At 34.9% G+C, this 12,892-nt stretch overlaps 1 protein-coding gene across 1 annotated transcript; it reads right to left on the bottom strand.

Annotated features, from left to right (window-relative positions):
- Window positions 1-6,175: 6,175 nt before the first annotated feature.
- LOC104215237 (transcription factor LAF1-like) lies at window positions 6,176-9,160 on the bottom strand. The gene is made up of 3 exons (XM_009764992.2): window positions 8,949-9,160; window positions 7,865-7,994; window positions 6,176-6,948 (listed from the first exon to the last, which is right to left on the bottom strand). Exons 1-3 carry the CDS (start codon window positions 9,082-9,084, stop codon window positions 6,393-6,395), a joined length of 822 nt encoding a protein of 273 aa, XP_009763294.1. The 5' UTR covers window positions 9,085-9,160; the 3' UTR covers window positions 6,176-6,392.
- Between the last annotated feature and the right edge of the window lie 3,732 nt (window positions 9,161-12,892).

Raw genomic sequence — 12,892 nt, 5'->3', positions numbered from 1 at the left:
TAAAAGACGACATAAAATGAAGAACAACCTCAGGACATAAAAATAAAATAAATCTCCTTATGTAACTCCCGACTGAGCGATCCTGACTGGATGGTCAACGGGTGTTTGTCATGCTTAGACTCCGGTAAATAAATCCACATCTGTATAAGAAAACTTAAACCAACACTATGTGAGATAAAAGCATTCTTTACTAGACACATGGTTGACATGATTGAGGCTACTTTTGCAAAATGACTTATTTGGCCAAAAGGTGGCTAGTGCAAAATTTGGCTATGACCCCGCGAAGACAAGAACCTAAGATTTACTAGGAAGACCAGACCCTATGTGGGTTGCCTACGTATCACGCGCTGAAAGACGAGAATCAGGTTTGCGTAGTTCGGGCAGATTAGATACGGGCGAGAATAATAAAAAAAACCACTAATTTATAGAAATCACATATTTTTTGCTTTTTCTTGAAAAATGACGAAACATACAAAAACTTTTTGGATTTTCTTTTTTTTTTTTTGATTTTCTGATTTTCGACAAATAATGAAAAAGTGCAATTTTTTTTTTTTGAATTTTCAAGCTCGATTTATCTTCACACTTCAGCCTCTTTTTTTTTCATTTCATTTGCTCTCAATTATCATTGGTCCGCCAAATGACCCTTTTACCCTTGAAGAAATGCAACATGTAGCATATAGGGTGCATCAAGATGGTCTGTTATTTTGGGTACACCTGTCCTAGACGGACCCAACCCCTGTGTTGAGTCCCAAAGTCAAATGCACATGATGTAAACAAACGTGCCTACTAGGGATCCGACATGAGGCTGAGTTATTCTAGGTTCAAAATCTGGGTTTATTGTTCTAGACCTGGCTTACCCGAGCGGATAGCTCGAGCCGAGAGGGGGCAGCGTACCGGGAATACAGAAGCTTCACCAGCTTTGCAACTTGTCCGAACCTCGTTCTAAATTTGGAATATGACTCTAACAGAAAAGAAGTCACACGAAGTGCACACTTCTTCATGATTTAGGAGACTCAGAGAGAGGAGGGATTTCACAACAATTTATATACAGTTCACGGAATATCAAAGCGGTAAAAGCAATCAATTAGCACATTTGGCCCAGATCATGTAACAAAATCAAATAATGGATAAAGCCAACTATAACAATTATTCTAAGCTCGAATTCTTGAACCCTGAACCAGAGATTCTGGGTTCGATCCCCAGCAGAGTCGCCAGAGTTGTCACACCTCCTTTTTCCTACACCCGAAGGTATATAAGGGAGTTTTTCCAATTAAAGTGACATTATCCGAAATGAGATTCGTTTATTTAAAGATTCAGAGTCGCCACTTGGGATAATTTATGGTGTCCCAAGTCACCGGTTCGAATCCCAAATCGAGGAAAAGATTGACTCTGTATTGTAGCCTGCGAACCAGAAATCCGGGCAAGGAATTCTGTTAACCCGGGAGAAGGTGTTAGGCACTCCCGAATTCCGTGGTTCTAGCACGCTCGCTTAACCATTTATACTTGGCTTAAATTATTTAATTATGTGTTTAGAAACTACATGCATTTTTACCTTTACCGCTTTTAATTACGTGATTTACTCGTACTTAAAGAATTATCGAGTTACGATACGTATACTTGTGTGGTTTGGCGTGTCAAGAGTCATGTCACGCGTACGTGTACACAATTCACAACACTTAATTTATTTAAGAAAAAAAAACTTAGTCTAAGTCACGCGGACGCGAACCTTAATTTATTTTTGAAAATTCGTAATAATGTCATGCGAACATGTCCACAATCACGATAATATTTTAAACGGCACTAAAGGTTTCTCTAGGAATATTTATTTTTTTACCTCTACATTATGAAATTGACACAAGAGTCATTTGTTACTAAGTGTCTAACTATGGCTTGCCTCAAATTTCCATTTTTAAGACCCTAATTATTTAACACTAAAGTACTTGAGAAGTCCCTTCCAAACAACAAGGCTTTATTAAACCATTTTATTAGCGGAAGGGCCTGAATATTTTGGCAACGCCGGCTGCAAGCAAGGGCTTCAGGATCGAATCCCTGAAGCCATACCTACCAGTGATCTCTCATAATCTTTTTAACCGTTGAGGAGGGGAGAAAAACGAGTCGGGGCATGAATAAGAACTTTATATATACCAATCAACAATAATCCCCTTTTAAACTATGGCATAAACTATATGGAAACATCAATTGGTTACAGTTAAGACCAGACAATCTATACATACATAGCCAAAATTTCAGCAGAAGCTATTGTTGTATACAATCTATACCTTGAGCACAGTTGGACAACTTAACACATGAATCATAACAAGAAAACAAAAGTATAAACAGCAGAAGCTAATAGAATTTAACATTCAAACAAGACTCTTATTCAAATTCCAATTCGAACATCCAAATCTGTATACAAATTCAATCTGGTTCCAACTTGTGACACTTCATTTGTTAGCAAATGGTATGAAGGAATACCTGGAAATGAAAGTCAAAAGGGGGTGAGATCAGAAGTAAAAACAACAGCAATCACCAGCACCAACAAAACAGTCCCAGTTTTAATCCAGCTATTAACCCCAGATAGTTCAATGAAACAGTATATGGAAGATGGTTTCAGCCAATTCGAAATTGAAAACCAGAAAATAGAAATCAATGAAACAGTAAATTCCAGTTTTCTTTCCAGTATTTTCAGAATGTTTTCTTGTCTCCCTCTCTCAGAATCTCTTCCAAGTTTTCTTAGCTCTCTGCCCCTGTATATTCAGTGTATCCAGAGTGTATATCGAGTGTATACCGCTCTCTTCGCCCCCCTCTTTGTTTCTTCCTCTCCGAATTTCCTAGCCTTCTACCCTCTTTTATTGTTCTCCCTCTCTCAGAATCTCTTCCAAGTTTTCTTAGCTCTCTGCCCCTGTATATCCAGTGTATCCAGAGTGTATATCGTATGTATACCGCTCTCTCCGCCCCCATCTTTTTTTCTTCTCTAATATGATTTTCAACTCCCTTAAATGGGCATTCAATTAGTGCATTTTCCACTACCAATTCAACTTTTTATTTCTTTAATCATCCACTTAATTGTCCACTCAATTAGTGCTTTTAGTTAATTTGATAATGCAAATACTACCCTACCACTATTAGCTTCTCAATTAGTAAATTGGCCCAACCAGATTTTCCTCTTCTTATTCTTAATGGGTTTGACTTAGTTTTGGTTTTAGGCTTGGCTAAATTGGCTCAACCAGATTTTCCTCTTCTTATTCTCAATGCGTTTGACTGAGTTTTGGTTTTGGGCCTGACTAAATTGGCCCAACCAGATTTTCCTCTTCTTATTCTCTTTTCCTTTTCAATTTTCTTTTCCTTTTTCTTTTCAACAATTAAAACTAAAATCCTAATTAATTATAAAACACCAAATTAACTTAAAAATACTAATTAATTCTAACTAATAATTATCACAAATAATTAAATGCCAAATTAAAAGAAAATCACACAATTTGACTAAAATTACAAAAATATGTTATTATTATTTTTTCTGAATTTTCAGTTTTCTGATATCCTAATTATTAATTAATTCCAAAAAATGTAAAATCAAATCTTAAATGCCAATGCTATATTTTTGTATTTTTAATGCATTAATAAAATTAAACATGCCCACAAATATATGCAAACAATCAGAAAAATCACGCAATAATTCCTAAAAATAACAAATAATCAAGGAAAAGACCTAATTTTGGGAATTCTTTTGGAGTAATTTGTGTGAGGCAAAAATCATGTGCTCACAGTGCTTCATCAAAAACTGGTCCTAAACTTTCACTACCAACCCGCTGATAAAAAGCTGCTCAACAGAGTCATGAGCAGCAGCGGGAGCAACATCATCATCATCATCAGGAATCACAACCGGGCCTCAACAGACTCGGTAAGAGGAATAGAATTGTGGGGGATGCTTTTGCTTCATCATCAGAAATGATGCGTCTCCGAGCCCGTGGCCTTGTTACCAAAGAGCCCCTGTCTTCCTCTTCTTTAGAGCCTTGGTCATCAACGACTTTCTTTTCGATGAAGAACCCAAGATTATTTCTTTGGCCCTTTCCAAAGAGATACGAGAAGCCGTGACCGCCTCGGCACTAACTCCTCGAATAGAAAATCCTGCTAGAAAGAAGGATTGAAATTAGTTCAGAGAAATAAAAAATATATGTAAGATAAAATAAAATAAAAGCTCTTACCATGAGTTTTTACTTTCCAACCAAATCGTTGGGAAAGGGTCTTCCAAGATCTACCATCCATTGGTGCAATCTTCAACAGCTTATCTACCCAATCACGGAAATTGGGAACATCTTCCACAATTCTCATGGTTGCTGAAAAAGAAAAGCAAAATTATAAAAATCAACAAAATTGAAGAAAAAGGTACGAGAAAGTTAGAAGACTCACGTTCAAAATTCCTTCTCAAGGAAGGGAACATTGTCATCACCCACTAAACCAACAGTGGAGGCAGCAACAAACATGGCATACCAGCCACGGTCTTTGTCATCTTCAGCGCTCACCAAAACTCTTTTGCTCCTGGCTACTAGTGTAAAAACACCATTGCGAAAGAGTCTTGGGGAGTAAAGGTGGATCAGATGTGGGAAAGTAAAAGGCACACTGGCTGTGTTGGTCAAATGCCTCAAACAGGCAACAACCCTCCATATTATTGGGCCAATTTGACCTAAGCAAACATCAAAGAAATGACAGAACTCGAGAATAACAGGATCAATCGCAGGTCTGAATCCTAAAGTAAAAGGGTACGTATAGACAAAGAAAAATCCGGTTAAGTAGGAAGTAATTCTTTGATTCGGATTGGGAATGATAATAGGAAAATTATGACTCCAATGGCAGTCTCTACGAACTATAGAAATCAAACCTTCAGTAATTTGAGTGGGATAGATATCAACACGATCTAAAGAAGATACTTGGTTTCTAAGAGACTCTCTGTCATTATAAAAAGATAATTTTGCAGGAACTATCTCCTCTACTAAAGGTTCACGAAGAGGTTCAGAAGGTTCTTTACCCCTAGAAGAAGATCTTTGTGAAAGAGAACCCCTAGTTCTAGAAGAGTGGCCAGAACTAGGTGAAGGAACAGAAGAACCATCTATAGATGAAGATCCTAAATTACGGAGCCTACCTCCTCTTCTGCTCCTACTGGGGGTATTAGGTTATCAACAATGGGGACCCTTCTAGGGTTAGGGTTTGATGAAGATATGATAGTACGAGGAAGGCACAAACAAAGATTTGAGAAATTAGATGATCAGAAAACTTTATGTGGTAAAGACAAAGAAGAAAATTATATTCATACTACGAAGCAACCGTCAAAGGAAAAGGTGCACTGATGGAAAAGTCATAATGAGAACTGATGCTTCGTGATTAGTGAAGCTGTGAAAAAGCCCTAAAAAGTGCTGCAAAGTTGCAGATCCAGTAAAAGGGTGCCACACGTGAAGAGCATTAAATGGAAGTAACAAATGAAGTGTTGATTTTGCTATAGCATTAATGGTAACAAAAATTCCCGTTTTAATGAATTCCACTTCCCAAATATTCAATTGATGAATAAATGGCAAGTGGGGGCACTATCTGTATTGGAAAAAATTGAGTTTACATATTAAAGTGATTGAAAGATGACGTGTCATGACACATAGACTGGTCAAAGAGTTACAACTGACAAAGAGGCACGAGTTGCAACAGATACGAGCAGAGGCAAAGGAAGAGGCACTATCGGTTATCCAAAAGACTCAGCGCTCATACTTATTTAAGTCCAAGAATCAAGGGAAATGAATCTAATACTACATGGGAGTACAGATACAATATTTAATGAGCCTTAAATACTAAAAATGTTAGAGAATCTATATTAAATACAATGATTATGTAACGTAACATTTAATTTCTTTAATTGTCCATAATGACTTTATTATGACAAAAGCAAAACGCATATCTTCAAAATAGCTATAAAAGGGAGAGAACAGATCAATTGTAGGGATACAAAATACTATCTGAATATACCGATTTACTTGCTTTTCTTCTGATTATCTTATTGCTAGCTAAATTACTTTCTTTCATATATTCTTTTAATTATCAGTAACCCAAGTTCTTCTAAATTAAAACTTTGACCGAAATCCCATTTTTTGGTTTAACAAGACCACCAAGTTAAAACTCTCAAAGCCTTTTATTTCAGATAGAATGAATTTGAGTTTAATTTGTACAACATGGAATACAATGAAGGAGAAAACATCTATTGTAAAAATGAGCACTAACTAGACCTTTTGCTGAAAGCTTCCCTATTACTTAATGAAGAAACAGGACCTAACACTGGTGGTTTCTCTTTTATTACCTCCAAACTAAATACCACTATTGTGTAAATCTGAAATTGATTGTAAAAGATCAACTTATATGTACATCACATCATCGTTTATGCTGAATTCCCCCGACATAAATTCCTCAAATCCATTTGCAGAGATGGATTCCTCAAACTTGAGTTGGGGTTCAAAAATATCATCTACTATCCCATTGTTAACTTCTTGATTTATGCCATTCACATAGCTGCCGCCATTCATCGGCAAACTGTGCATGAATATGTCTTGCAACTCTGAATTATTATAGCCAAAGTTATTATTGGAAGGATCAAAGTTCTGGAAGTTTTGCCCATTAAATTGATGTAACGAAAGCCATTCCGCGAATAATACTTTGGGTAAATTACTCTTTTGAGGCTCTCTTGAAATGTCAGCAGATTGATTTGAATCAGCCAATGATCCTTCTATGTGTTCAAATGAGTCCAAACTAGAATTTTGGGTAATCAATTTCTTGGAAGAAGGTGACGATTCTCGGTTTCCAGATGTAGTTTGTTGTGCCATTTTGGACACTCTCTTCTTTAGATAAGAGTGCCAGTGGTTCTTTATTTCATTATCTGTTCTTCCAGGCAACTGCTGTGCAATCTGAGACCACCTGTACATAACCTTAATTACATACTTATAACTAATGAATTCACTTTCATTCTTCAGATTCTCAAGAGTGGTAAAACTCATTCCAAATATTTTATTGCTAAATAAAAACCTTGATACCCTATATGTATATAACTAACTCATGTGATTCGCCTTAGCCTTTTTTAGAGTGATTTAAAAAAAGGATCTCTAGACTATATAGTGCGGACTCTCTAAAATGTTGTTGTACTCGTGTCAGATCCTTCAAAAATACACTACTTTGGAAGGATCCGACATGCATCCGGCAACAATTTCGGAGAATCTGAGCAACATAATCTCTAGATAGTTTGATGTCTAATTAACTGCAAGAATTGAGAAATTTTAGAAGAAACAAAGGCTTTATAGTCTATGCAATGATCTAATATATTAGTTTTGTTTTAAACCTAAACGACATGTAACTGTATAAAGCAAGCCTAAATTAGTAACCTGAAAATAATGTGATAAATTATTTTAGAAACTGATAATATATGAAAATCATGAATACTGTTAGTTTATATAAATTAAATTCATAAATAAAATAACCTATTTTCTCTATCGCTCTTGAGAAATTCACGTAACCGTGTTTAGAAAAAGTCCGTCGACCATCATAGCAAATATTTGTTAATATAATTAACTGGCAGCAAAGTAGGTGAATCCTCAGAGGATATTGTTTTGAAGTCAACTTACAAGAATTATTTACAACATACTTGTGTTTTTCTAATTTAAAATGGTAGAGACAGTCAAAAAGCTGACTACCTCTTCGAATTCCAGAAGTGTAATTGGACATTACATTATGGTCTATAAAACAAGAATAAGAGTAATTGTTTGAGATATTATCAAAGATATAATTAAGTAAGTTGTCAAATTAAATTTAAACAAATTGATAACACAAATTATCTTACTTGTTGCCAAACATGGCATGAAGGGTAAGGATTGTCTCTTCCTCGTCTAAGCTAAATGCCCCTCGCTTTAGGCCAGGCCTTAAGTAATTAATCCACCTCAATCTGCAACTTTTTCCATTCCTTTGCAAGCCTGTAAAATGATTAATTATATTAACAGGAATACCACTGATGTCAACGATAATACATGTTAGACGTGGTCTTAATAAACCTCTCTCTTTCTCTCTCTCCCTTGTGTTGAATTTCTCAAAAACTATTCTATTGTTTGTTGACTTCTTGCTGCCATCTTATAAGTTGTTACACTTAAAACTATTCCCAAGTAGTGCGCCAAAGATAACGAACTCGGCTGACGCCTATTTCTACGTACATAAGCCATCGTACTGTTTTACTTTTGTTTATCGTATTATAATCCTATTTTTGCCCCCCCCAAAAAAACTATATACTTTCAAACTTTTACTCATCAACAAAAAAAACTTTTCTATTGTTTTTTCGAATACACTCGTCAACTAGACATGGTCTTGGCTAATTTGATCACAGCTGGAATGAAGTCATTCGTGAAATATTAAAAATAGACACCAAAAAGAAGAAGAGAAATGCATATTTTTAGCCTCTCTTAAATAATAGACGACAAAATGTATATTTTTTGTATAAATATTTATTATATACATATAATATACATATTTTATATACTTTTTAATTAGCAAATGCAATTAACTTCGGCCGACCGATCTTTTTGTACTTTGCCAGAAAAAGAAAAAAGAAGAGGAGTTAACAATCATGGTGATGCTCATATCTCCAAACCTCAAAAAACATGATATTGCTGTCATTGACAAGGATGTGATACAACAATCCTTTTTCATTCTTTTACATTTTCATGCACCTTAAATTAAGGACACCAGAAATCTACGTCGGAAAATTTCTATACTAGAGAGTAGCGTCGAACGGTCCAAGTATAAAATTACACTTGAAGAAGAGATATGAAGGAAACAATATATATACTATTGGCCGCAGTTAATTAGCAACAAATTAATGTGTTGCATGTTCTGAAAATTATTTGAAGATGAAGAATATTGTGAATTTAACTAACCGGCATTAATGGGGACAGAGCTCCAGCAGCCATGACCATGCTTAATGATATAGTTTTTGAGCTTGTCATCTTCATCAGGCGACCATAATCCCTTCTTGTGCTTTTGCTTTGTCTTGTCTACTAATTTGCACCCCATTTTTGTATTACAAATATGTAGTGAAAGCAAAAGATAAATGATTTTTTTGTGTTGTCTCTAAGAGAAAGAGGAGACAGTGGAAGACTTGATGTTGAGGTTAGCCGACCTGGTATTTAATGGGAGGATTAGTTGACACCAAAACAATTAATAAAAAAATTAATATACTTAACGAATAAGTGAAAAAGGAGCTATTTGTCCTCCCATATCATGAGATAATTCCTCAAATATAGGAAAGTGAAAGTGAAACAGGAAATAAAGTATCATCTAATTGGCTCGTAGAGATATAAAATCAATTGAATTGTTGTCCATCTCAAAGAATTTTTGTACTAACAAGAACCACTAGAGACAAATGAGTCTTGCACCTATAGTACTATACATATCTTGTGTCATTTATCATGCTTAAACCTACTAATTGACAGACACCACTAACTGTTTCTATAGCCTTTTCAAGAATCAAATATTTGTATATTGTCTTCACTTAGATTCTTTGAAACTATTACTCTCATTGTTGAATCACCCTCATCATGTTATAATTTGCATTAGACTATTTATCCCCGAAAAATTTGAGGTGGTGGAAAAAGATTTTTAGAAAGACAAAAGGGGTATTGTCCTTAATGATCACTAGGTTGCTTTAATTTACTTCATTAACTTCTTCCTTTCATTACTTGTTGAGATAACTTTTCAATGAAATCAATAAAGGGCCCGTTATTATTATTATTATTATTATTATTATTATTATTATTATTATTATTATTATTATTATTATTTTTTAAATAATGTTTTTCGGAATTAGTGTTTGGCCATGAAAATTTCAAATTTCACTTGAAGATCAATTTTGGAATTTTTCGAAAATTTGAAAAACACCAAAAAGTTGTTTTTCAAAATTTTCACTTCAAACCACTTATAAAAATTCAAAAACATCTCCAAATTATATTCATGTCCAAAAACAACTCTAATTTCCAAATACTATTTTCATTTAAAAAGATTCACTTTTTTTTCGGAATTTCACAATTTTTATGTCGAGACGCCCACTAAGAATCCTCAAGTAACATTAATGTTTCCTCCCTGTCACTGTCAAGTAGAGCAGCCTGCATCAGAGTAAGACAAGCATGTTTTACAACCTTCTAATCACAAAATTAAGGAGCTTAATATATGTCATAATTTGCATGAATTAGACTGTGCTTCAATCGTTTATATGTTAAAGTTCAACATATTTTGAAGAAGTTCAATTGCATATATGATAAGAACAAAATTTAGGATCCATCCAATAATTATTATGGGACAATCTTAGTGTTGTCGATGAAAATTTTTTAGATCTTGTTTATAGGTTTACCTCAAATAGTTAGTAGAGCAATTTTTTTAGGAATTCTTGGTGTGGAAATCCTTCCAACTACGTACTTCCTTCTATTCTATTTTTTCTTCTTAATTGGTTCACAACGTTGAGAAAATCTCAACCAGTGCATTAAAACCTAATCTTTTCTAAATTATTTTGATAATCCAATGAAGTTCCTCCTCAACTAGAAAAGTCTAACTAATGAAAAAAGAAATATTTTTGTTGCTCTTGCTGACCTAAAATATCCTAGCCAATATCCTTATTGGAGAAAAATTGAAATCATTTATAATACTAGAGTTAATGCATTACTTGTTGAGGTGAACAAACGACAAAAGTTTGTCAATACCTCTATGTTCTAGAAAACAACAGAGAAAAAAACCAGATTAATCTATTCCAAACTATGACAAATATTAAAGGCCTTGGCAGGTTCTGATTAATAATGCATATAAATGGTTGAAATATTGAAAAATATCAAAGGGCTTTCATTATTACAAATATTAAGATACTAAAGTCCATATTTCAATACTAACCCCTGTTGAAAAAATATAAAACCTAAAAAAGGCTTATATAATATTAAAAACCAATCGCTTTCATGTCAACCAAGTTTGTTATTCAGCCCTGGAAAATAATCAAACCTGAAATGCATATCAAATCGATATGTTGTAAATCCCTTTCTTCTCAAAATCATATAGAAGTGGCTGAATTTTATTGGTATTAGTTCATAATCTTTTTATACATACCACATGCAGAAAATTAAATCTCATTGGTCAGAAATTTTTTGTTTTTTATTTACCTAAACTTGTATCTTATTCCCTTGAAAACACAGATTAGTGAGTAATAAATGTTGGGGATACATAAAGAAAACTACTCGTCGAGAAAGAGAAAGCTGAAAATAACATTTCCTTTTTATTTTTAGTTAAAAGAACAAATAATTAAGCCAGGGTCAATTTTTTTTATAGTTTAAATGGACTTCACCAGAACTAGTTCCAGTGCTAATAATAAAACAATAGAGACCGACATCGGTAAGATTATAAATATAATGAACGGGTTAAATAACCCTTCTTAATTTAATTATGTATTAGCCAACCTAAATAGATTTTTATACAAAAGATTCTTCATGATTTGGTGCAAAACAAGGAGAGATGAGTTGGGTAGTTCCTACTGATCCGTTTACTATTTGTTTGCATCCTTAATGAGATACTAATATACTGTAAACCTCGTTGTATTATATTCTCGTATCGTAAAGAAAGGTAAACACTCAATGTGATAAGGAAATTATTTAACTTCTACACGAACCAAATACGAGATAAATTTATTCAGTCTTTCGCAATATACCCGTAGTACCATTATAAGCGTGATGATCTTTCCATAATCATTTCATGACCAAATTTCAGTTGTCACCAATATGTAGATTTAATCACAGATTATTTAATAGGTAATTTTGTAATTATACAGGGGTAAAATTGGGGCTAATGAGCACCCCGATTTTTGGGTGGGTCAAACGAAGCAAGGACATAACTACATGAGATCGAAATCAAAGCTAGGAACTTCTCGTACTAAGGCCCGAATGGAGTGCTCGCCACCGGGCCCGACAAGACAACACCCCAAACCCGATACGAGCTCCAAGACCTCGGAAAGCACTACAAACGTTGCATACGACTAACAGAGGACCGTGATATCCGCACCCAACCGGATATCATGGCGCGGATCTGGCCCGATATCGGTAGCGTATCAGTAATTGATGTACAAGAGTTAAAACTCGGGTTCGAAGAAGAAGGCCACGCCGAAGTAAACTCAACAAGTTTATGAGATTGGAGGAACAATTACATAGATTACTTGAAGACTGGAAAATTATCCTCGGACCCCAAAGAATCGAGAGCTCTATGTACGAAGTCTGCCAGATTTGGCTTGGCCGAAGGGACTTAGTTCAGAAGAACATTTGACGGCCCGCTAGCCATATACTTGGGGCTGGGAAATACTGAATATGCCTTGAGAGAAGTTCACGAAGGCACTTGCAGGAACCATTTGGGGGAAGAATCTTTGGTTTAGAAATTAATCAGGATCAACTATTACTGGACCGAAATAGAGAAGGACTCGAAGGAATTTGTACGAAAGTACGACGATTGCCTGAGACATGCACCGATGATCCATCAATCGAGAGAGCTACTCTAGACAGTCTTGTCCCTATGGCCATTTATGAAATGGAAAATGGATATCGTCGGTCCTCTGTCGTGGGCACCCAGTAAGACTCAATTCATACTATTCATGACCGATTATTTTTTCAAATAGGTCGAAGCTCAAGCGTTCGAGAAATCTAGGAAAAAGAAGTCATTGAATTCATCTATGACCATATAATATGCCGATTTGGCACACCGTCCGAAATTATTTGCGATAAGTATATTGGTGGTGAAAAAGAGCTACACGTGGAATGTTAGACTGCCGACATGGCATAATACGTAAAAGCAATAACATAGC

This window comes from Nicotiana sylvestris, chromosome 3 (genome assembly GCF_000393655.2).
Source record: "Nicotiana sylvestris chromosome 3, ASM39365v2, whole genome shotgun sequence".
Taxonomy (NCBI): Eukaryota; Viridiplantae; Streptophyta; class Magnoliopsida; order Solanales; family Solanaceae; genus Nicotiana; species Nicotiana sylvestris.
This window is presented reverse-complemented; position numbering and strand designations above follow the sequence as displayed.

Bases quoted from the DNA above. Each gene is read 5' to 3' on its own strand.
- LOC104215237 (XM_009764992.2), bottom strand. From the start codon at position 9,084: ATGGGGTGCAAATTAGTAGACAAGACAAAGCAAAAGCACAAGAAGGGA. The intron at 7,995-8,948 runs GTTAGTTAAATT...ATCATTTTACAG, and splicing joins CTCTGTCCCCATTAATGCCG to GCTTGCAAAGGAATGGAAAA. The intron at 6,949-7,864 runs GTAAGATAATTT...GGTTATGTACAG, and splicing joins CATGCCATGTTTGGCAACAA to GTGGTCTCAGATTGCACAGC.